Below are 9,084 nucleotides of genomic sequence, written 5' to 3'. Positions count from 1 at the left end.
ATGCTGACATCATTTCAGCTAAAAACCCATAACTGAAAAGCAAATCATAATGCATAAAGCTTCAAAGGGTTCCTTCTAATTCATCAAAGGAACCCACGAAAAGTTTCCAAGAAAAGAAAACATATATATATATATATATATATATATAAAAGTACCTTGAGGGCTAAGTGGAATTCATTTTGTATTTGCAACTTAGCCAAAGTGTCCAAAAGGTCAGCTTTGAGTAATCTGGAAAGTCTGGTGGAGAGAGAGAGAGAAAAAAATCCATTAAAAAAGGGTATTTTCGGTATATAGTGTTAAGTGGTCCAGGGCCATGGAAGTTGATTATGCGACTCGGTTGACTTAAAATAGCATTCGAAGTCTTGCAAGCGTGATTAAAACATTTTACACCAGAGGAAAAGCGAAAGCTGTACCATAATTGAAATCTGATTCAGAGATTACCTGCAAAATTTCTCCAAAATTAGTATGGAACATAAGGTAGTTGAAGCTGTCCTCGGTGCTGCTGTGGAGTTGACACTATCCAATGTGATTTCACTTGCTGCTGAACAAGTTAGCCTAGCCTGGGGTTTCAAGAAGGACCTGCGAAAGTTTAGAGTCTTGCTAACCATGATTCAGGCAATGTTACAAGATGCAGAGGAAAAGCATGTTAGAGATGGGGCTGTCAGGCTGTGGCTGCAGGAGCTTAGAGATGTTGCTTATGAGGTTCATGACGTTCTAGACGAGTTTGCTTATCAAAATCTCCAGATGAAGGTAAAAATTCAGAATCAAATCAGTAGAAAGCTCTGCAATTTCATTTCACCTTCCATCCCTGTGTCATGTCGTCTCAAGATGGGTAATAAGATTAAAAATATCAATGTATCCCTCAGAAACATTAATGATCAGGCCAGCCAATTTGGACTCCAAAGGAAAGTTGGGGAAATGGTTCCTGTACCTAGAGGAAACCAAGAGACCCACTCTTTAATTGGTGATTCATTTAATGTTGTAGGAAGGGAAGATGATGTCTTCAAAATTATTGACTTGTTGATTAACTCCAATACTCAGCAAACTCTCTCTGTTGTATCTGTTGTGGGTATGGCTGGCCTTGGGAAGACTACTTTGGCAAAAGTAGTATGCAACAATGAGCCAATACAAGATCATTTTGGTAAAATCATGTGGGTTTGTGTGTCTGATGATTTTGATGTGGAAAGAATTGTGGTGGAGATGCTAGAATCTCTTAGCAAAAACCCTTGTGCAATTAAAAACAAGGATACAGTGCTTCGAAGAATACAAGAAGAATTAGGAGGGAAAGATATCTTCTCATACTTGATGATGTTTGGAATGAAAACACTGAAAAGTGGGAAGATTTAAAAGGATGTCTGTTGGGAATAAGTAGAAATATAGGGAGTAAAATTATTGTGACAACACGCAGTGATTATGTAGCATGGGTGATGGGAACAATTCCTGAACATAGGCACTATCCTAAGAAATTGGTGGATGATGAATGCTGGTCCATAATCAAAGAAAAAGCTTTTGGAAGCGCTTCAATACCACTAGAAATGGAGGTTATTGGAAAGGATATTGCTAAAAAGTGCAGAGGTGTGCCACTGGTTGCAAGGGTTATAGGAGGGACTATGAGCAATAAAAGGGACAAAGAGGAGTGGTTGTCGATTAAAAATAGTAACATTTGGGATTCTCTCGAAAGGAACGATGGTATTTTGCATGTGCTAAAGTTAAGTTTTGATCGCTTGCCTTCACCATCTTTGAAGCAGTGTTTTGCATATTGTTCAAATTTTCCCAAGGATTTTCACATTGACCGGGAGCAATTAATTCAGTTTTGGATGGCTGAAGGATTCCTTCATCCATCTCAAGAAGGTCATCATATGACCAATGAGGATACTGGTAATGCACACTTTAAAGCACTCTTATCAAATTCCTTGTTCCAAGATGTGGAAAGGGATGCCTATGGGAACATTGACGTTTGTAAGATGCATGATTTAGTTCATGATCTTGCAGTGTTTGTTTCGAAAGAAGAAACCATGGTTTTGGACACCGACTCCATGCGTGATACATCTCATATTCGACATATGAGTGTCATCTTCAATGGGGAACTGGTGCCAGACATTTTAGGACATGCTGCACCAAAGTTGCACTCTTTGTTTTCCAAGGTTGATGTATTTTGCAACTTTTCAGGGGATCTCAAAAGGTTACGAACTCTAAAGTTATCTGGAGCCTACATAAAAAAGTTGCCAGATTCTCTGGGCAAATTAAAGCATTTAAGATTCTTTGACATCTCAAGAACAAATGTCACAGAGCTACCAAAGTCCTTTACTCAGCTCTATAATCTGCAAACCTTGAGAGTTGTAAAGAGTTCTCTTGAGAAGCTTCCTAGAGGAATGAAAAATCTAGTTAGCATGAGGCATATTTATTTCGATCTTGAAAAGTTAATGCCAGTTGATATTGGACGCTTAACTTGTCTTCAAACATTGTCGTTCTTTTTCGTGGACACGGAAAAGGGATGCCGAGTAGAAGAACTGGGATGCTTAAGCCAACTGGGAGGAAAATTGAAGATATGCAACCTTGAAGATGTAAAAGACAATGCAGAAGCCAGTAGGGCTAACATTCAAGCAAAGACAAAATTATACAAGCTGAAATTGAAATGGAGCTACAAAAGAAAATGCCACATAAATGATAAGGAAGTACTTGAAGGCCTCAAGCCTAGCTCAAATCTGAAAAGTCTAACCATTGTGAATTATTGGGGGGATGACTTGCCGTCATGGATGTTGAAGAGTGAGTATGGTTCTGATCACCCATTTCCACTCAACAATTTGGTGAAGTTAAAATTAATCAATTGCAAGGAATGCCTGAATGTTCCATGTCTCGGGCAATTGTGCAATCTGAGGGTGCTTGAAATAGATGAAATGAAGAAGGTGAAGAGGATTGGTGGTGAATTTTATTTCAATCGATCTGACAACAAGATTGACAAAACAAGTAGCCAGGGTCAGGGTGAGGCAACGAAGTTGTTTCCAGCTTTGAGAAGATTTATCTTAGTGGAAATGGAAAGCCTGGAGGAATGGGCAGATGAGATGGATAAAGCTATAATAGAAAGAGAAGATGTGGCTGTGTTTCCTTGCCTTGAGGAGTTGATTATTTCTGGCTGTCCCAAGCTGAAAAGTGCTCCAATACAGAGAAAACTTTCATCTCTTCAGGTACTCCAAGTTTCCTATTGTGGTGAAATAAGCTCTTTAGGGGATGGACTATCTGCCTCCTCTTGTCTTAAAGAATTACACATCCAAGCTTGTCCAAATTTAAGATCCATCCCAACCATGGATGGACTCTCTATGTGTCTCAAAGAATTAAGAATATGGGACTGTCCTAATTTGAGATCCATACCAAGTATAGAAGGCTTCTCCTCTCTTACAGATCTAACAATCAAGGATTGTGAAGGATTATCATGCCTACCTGGTGGGTTAAAATCATGTAATTCTCTTGAAAATTTGAACATACACAATTGCCCCAGCCTGAGCTCTGTTCCACAAGATCTAGGGGAATTGCGTTCTCTTATGTTTTTATCCATAACATCTTGTCGAAAGTTGACTTGCCTTCCAGGAAAGATTCTAGGTTGCCTCACTGGCCTGAAGACATTGCATATTGGTGGATTCTCAGAACAGCTGGAAGAGTTCCCAGGTCTTACTTCAATCTACCATCTCCATGCATCCCTCGAATATTTGGAATTATATGGATGGAAAAATCTGAAGTATCTACCAAATCAGCTTCAACATCTTGTTTCTCTCAAGTCTTTTGAAATATGGGACTTCAATGCGGTGGAAGTGTTGCCTGAGTGGTTCAGAAACTTCTCCTCTCTTCAACGACTTCAATTTTGGAATTGTAACAACTTGATGCTTTTGCCATCTATGGAAGCCATGCAACAGCTCTCCAAAATACAGAGACTTGAAATCAACAAGTGTCCCCAACTAAAGGAAAATTGTGCCGAGCAAAGTGGCCCTGAATGGCCAAAGATTGCCCACATTCCAAACTTACAAATTAAGTAACATTCAGTAATGACAGTTTCTAATTTCCTGGTATTCTGAAAATCAATGGTAAAATCTCCATTTTCTTTTGTCATTCATTCATTCATTTTTTTCCCTATGTATTGATTTATCAATCGTTTGATTACTAAGAAAGATATACATCAATTAGGTTACTTATCATATCAAACAAATTTTCTTTCTTTCACTTTGATAAGAAAAATTAATTGTATTTTTTTATCAAGCGACGAGGTTTTTGGATTTTGTCTAGTAAATTTCTTTTTTGGATCGGTCCAAGCAAACTTACCTATGCTGGACCTAGTTGATTTATGAAAAATTATCTTCCCATTGATATTCCAACAAATTTAAATCTAAACAACAAAAGAGAAGAACATTTTCTTTATCATTTGAATCAATCATCCATTCACACTAGTTGTTTCTTTGATATGACCAGTATCCTACTTGTTGTATCTGTTTTTATATCAAATCATCCGTTCATATTAATTGTTTCTTTGATATGATAAGTATCCTTCTTGTTGTATCTGTTTTTATATCAGCTCTGTGTATTGCCATACCTTTTCAAATGTATCAGTTGAAAAGTTAGCTGTAAATCACTGACTTTAATTTCTAAACTTTCAACCAATTGTATATGCTTTCTATTTGCTATTGGCAAATAAAGAACACAATCATCTTATCTTTTGTTGTTGTTATTGTGGGCTTTTTGTAGGCATTACATGGATGCTTTAAATTCAAACACTTGATCTCTTAGGGACACTATCATGCACAGTTGTCTCAAGTGTTGACTCCTAATCAATACATTAAGAGCTAAACTTGGTGTCAGGATTGGTCTTTTCTTGGTCTAAAAAGGGTATGTGGAATCTGATTTACACTTCGGTGCTAAAATTATGCAATGTTTAATTAATATATGTGCTGGATTCTTATAGAGTAATGATATTAAGCACGTAATCTATTATAGAATTTTGGCAACTTTTAATATAATTTTAGTAATCTATGATATAATTTGATAATCTCTAAAATGTTTTTGATAATATCTATCATAATTTTGGTAACGTAGAATACAATTTAGTAACTTTTAATACAATTTTAATTATTTATGATTGAATTTTGGTAAACTCTAATATAATTTTGGAAAATTTTATACAATTTTAATTATTTTTTATATAATTTTGATAACTTCTAATAAAATTTTGATAACCTTTAATATATTTTGGTAACTTTTATTACAATTTTGATTACCTTTAATATACTTTCGATAATTTTTATACAATTTTTAATAACCTTTTATATAATCTTGATTATTTATGATATACTTTTAATAACTTTTAATAGAATTTTGATAAATAATAATTTTGATATCCTTTTTACCTCACAATTTCTATTATTTTTATTAAAATGCATGTTAATATTAATTGTGATTTTACCATTACATATATTTTAATTTTACTGCAATTAATTTTACTTTTATGTACACGAAAAATGATAATCTCTATCATAAATGATGAACATAGTTTAATATATTGTAATTAATTAAAAATTTTTGCCAAGAGAAAATATTGAAATATAAAAATAATATTTAATTGTCAAAGTTATAAAATAAATTTTTTTGAATATTTTTATAAATTATATCAACTAATAAAAGGCTTTTAATAAAATATGTTCATAAATTAAAGGTTATCATTATAATAAAATAAAATTTTCATAATCTTAATTTTGTATAACAAAAATTATTTATTTTAATTTCTTTAATAAAATTTAAGGTCAACTGCCAATAAACAAATTGACAAACCCAAACTGAAACTGTCAAGTGATTCATATTCACATCATCTCATCTAGAGGTATTGCCTCTAAATTTTGCCTTTTCATGAGCTAGGGGAATGACTAGGTTGTCTTTATTAAATAAATTTGGTTGCTTGTTTGAAATTGAAGTATGAACTGACAACAGGGATATGCACCACCTAATTCAGATAGAAGGAAGGGAGTTCTAAGGAGGAAACGTCTTGAGTATCTTGATTGTGTTGCTTAATTTTATGACATTCCAGACATTGAACGGTCAGATGATATGATTAATATGCTTTGCCAGGTACCTTTAGCCCTTACGTAATTGCCAAACATAATTTGTCCGCCTTATATACCCAATTATTAACAAATGCATTTATTCTGTTTGTTAGATTGCTGTTGATTGTCCTAGAACTGTACCTGATGTTGTTTTCTTTCAGCAAGCACAAGTCCAAAAGTCCTTGGAGCGCATTCTTTATGCATAGTAAGATACTACTTGGATTGGTGAATTCAAATTTGTTGATGGCTTTCTTATAACATGTAGGACACAATATTTTTTAAGAATTGAAAATTAAAACTTCTGGTTTTATAGATAACAGAATGCTTGATTCTTCTGTGTGGAACAATTATGTTTGAATTAGTGGTTTTTCAACTTTTACTCATTTTTAATTATACATATCATATGGTATGATGATTTCTTGTTTCACTATTTGTGGCTGCTTTAAAGCAACATTTCAGGAAGCAAAATACACATGGTAGAAAGCAAGTAATAAAACAACAACCCAATAGAATGCTAACTGTACATTCACATTCAGTTGTTAATAGAATATATTTTGGAAAGTATTTTAGATTGTACCATATTTACCTAATCCCTGCTTTGTTTTCTTTGATTAACCAAGAAAATTCATCCTACCAGCTTTATTTTTGCATTTTATAAATTTGAGTATTTTCTTCTTCTGTGTTAGGATACGGTTTTCAGATTTTTTACACTTTTTTATAAAATTGAAAATTTTTAGTAGTTGATAGGATCATACAAGTTTATGATCTAAATCTAGTATCCACTCACGTGGAACCACAAATGGTCTTAAGTGGAGCTGTTTAACTACTGTGGTTGGACATGTATCTGTCACTCAGATAGATACCTGTTAAAGCCCTATCCTAATAATTTGTATGCTGTAGTTCAGATTCTAGTGGGTAAATACTTCACAAAGATGTCCTACACTCCTGTTGTTGCTTTTGCCTTTACTTGTAAAGTTTTTTAGCTTCTGGTAAATCTTCAATGTAGTAGGCCTCTGAACAGTAAACATAAAAAAAGTTCTCTCCAATATTGGCATGATTTATCCTTTGATTCTTTCTCAACTGTCTACCATACCATAATGACTTAATGATTGCTGTTATTTTGGAGAGCTTAGACATCATGTCATATCATGATATTATGATTACACGTAGCTTTAAAGTCTACTATCTGACTTTTTGCTGCTTTAGTTTTATTGTAAATCTCTATTGTGGCGCCTGATCACTTCTTTATTCTTATTAATGTGTTTAAATTCCGTATTTTAAGCAATAGTTGATGACTATTAATTATTAACTTGTGCAGCTTAAGAGGCTGTGAGATCTCTGTTTTGGTGGTAATTGATATTTTTCTTCAACATCATGTACAGGGCCATTCGGCATCCTGCAAGTAGATATGTGTAGGGGATAAATGATCTTGTCACACCCTTTCTAGTTGTCTTCTTATCAGAGTACTTAGAAAGGAGCAAAGATGGTTGGTCAACCTCTGATATATCTTCAGAGAACATCTCCAGCATAGAAGTTGATTGCTATTGGCGCTTGTCAAAGTTGCTTGATGGCATGCAAGGCCATTACACATTTGCTTAACCAGGAATCCAGAGGCTTGTATTTAAGCTGAAGGAATTGGTTAGGCGATTTGATGGTAACTCTTTAGGGGCCTTCAATTCTATCCACAATTTTTTTTTTATTCTTGAACTCAACCACCATTTGCTTTATGAAGGGAATTTAAGCCTTCACTTATTGTGTGGATTTCTTTTTCTTGCAATGGCTCTAAAAAAAGCAAGACATTGTGCACGCGTGTGCAGACACACCCATCTTAATGTTACAGAAAAAAGGAAAGGTTTTTGTGTGTGTATCGACAAACACTTTTTTTTTAAGGTTACAGACGAAAGAAAGTGGTTTGCATGTCTGTCTTATTGGACATTGTTTAATAATGCCCCTGTATATAATGTGCGCGTGATTTTCTTTATTCATTTAAAGTTTTGTTTATTTTTTATATGTTCTAATTTCACATCTTTGTCATATTAACACTTCTGTTAACTTGTACCAGAACCTGTTTCTAGACATATGGAGGACCAAGGACTTGAATTTCTTCAATTTGCTTTTCTCTAGTTCAACTGGCTATTGATACGTGAGGTAAGGTTTAATCCCACTATCACTTGCATTTGTTTAATTATCCTGTCTTTCAAAATTTTGTCTGATTGCCAAACAGGTCCTACTTTCAATTTTTCTTCTGTCTCTATAAGATTTATTTATTTGTTCTTTTTGTTTAACAGATCCCTTTCCATCTGGTAACCCGTCTATGGGACACGCATCTTGTTGAAGAAGATGCACTGCCTAATTTCCTTGTTTACATATTTGCCAATTTTCTTTTAATGGTGAGGAGTGCTTTAACTTCCTTTGTGCTGATGTAATTTACAAGCAGTCATCTTTGACTACAAACTTAAGGAGATACAGCTATGATAATTCTTCAAATAAAAAGATGTGTGTTTGTGTTTTTTCTTACTTCTTTTTCTAATGACTATTTCTTTGGTCAAAAACATAATTATTACACCAGCGGGTTCGTTGAGTTGGTAAAATTCAAATACTTCGCTTGTAAAGCATAGGTTCTAATCCTGCAATAAGCAGTCCTCTTTGATGTGTGATCTGTAAATCTAATTAAGTGCACTATGAGGTTTGCAGTCTGTTCTGGCCCTGGAAAGGGAAGCCTCCCCTCACCTTGAACTTTTTTACACAAAAAGAAAAGAGAAAAATTATTACCATGGGTGAAGCTGTTGGATGGATGACATCCAAACTTAAAGCGAGCATCTCTTACTGCTTACTTCGTAGGTATAAGAGCTTACGTTCTGTTAGATTTACTCTATTTAAATTGAATGATGCTTGTTTTCGTGGATTGCTGCGACAAACTGTTTTATCGTTTCTGCTATGTGTGATGTCCTACTTTAAGCTTCACTCTTGCACGGTTCCTAAGGAACATCTACCTCTTTTCTGC

At 34.3% G+C, this 9,084-nt stretch overlaps 2 protein-coding genes across 7 annotated transcripts; both read left to right on the top strand.

The window, feature by feature from the left end:
• The first annotated feature begins 465 nt into the window (after positions 1-465).
• Positions 466-1,347, top strand: LOC149512495 (putative disease resistance protein RGA4). Its single transcript, XM_089751459.1, has one exon. It carries the CDS (start codon positions 466-468, stop codon positions 1,345-1,347), a length of 882 nt encoding a protein of 293 aa, XP_089607585.1.
• An 80-nt stretch (positions 1,348-1,427) lies between these two features.
• On the top strand, positions 1,428-8,597 carry LOC111307799 (putative disease resistance protein RGA3). Of its 6 annotated transcripts, none has more exons than XM_089751597.1 (7): positions 1,428-4,076; positions 4,732-4,872; positions 5,990-6,105; positions 6,194-6,285; positions 7,463-7,734; positions 8,143-8,228; positions 8,369-8,597. In XM_089751597.1, the coding sequence occupies exon 1, from the start codon at positions 1,428-1,430 to the stop codon at positions 4,026-4,028; it is 2,601 nt and encodes an 866-aa protein (XP_089607723.1). In that variant the 3' UTR covers positions 4,029-4,076; positions 4,732-4,872; positions 5,990-6,105; positions 6,194-6,285; positions 7,463-7,734; positions 8,143-8,228; positions 8,369-8,597. The 6 variants fall into 6 exon arrangements, with proteins under 6 accessions (XP_089607723.1, XP_089607726.1, XP_089607725.1 ...); XM_089751600.1 differs by having other exon boundaries at positions 6,194-6,341; XM_089751599.1 differs by having other exon boundaries at positions 5,968-6,105; positions 6,242-6,285.
• Positions 8,598-9,084: the final 487 nt, after the last annotated feature.

Source organism: Durio zibethinus, chromosome 22 (genome assembly GCF_047325235.1).
Source record: "Durio zibethinus cultivar Kanyao isolate XHJ-2024 chromosome 22, ASM4732523v1, whole genome shotgun sequence".
NCBI lineage: Eukaryota > Viridiplantae > Streptophyta > Magnoliopsida > Malvales > Malvaceae > Durio > Durio zibethinus.
The sequence above is the reverse complement of the archived record's forward strand: the minus strand, read 5'-3'. Positions and strand labels throughout refer to the sequence as shown.

Coding starts and splice junctions, on each gene's coding strand:
- LOC149512495 (XM_089751459.1), top strand. CDS start 466: ATGGAACATAAGGTAGTTGAAGCTGTCCTCGGTGCTGCTGTGGAGTTG.
- LOC111307799 (XM_089751597.1), top strand. CDS start 1,428: ATGGGAACAATTCCTGAACATAGGCACTATCCTAAGAAATTGGTGGAT.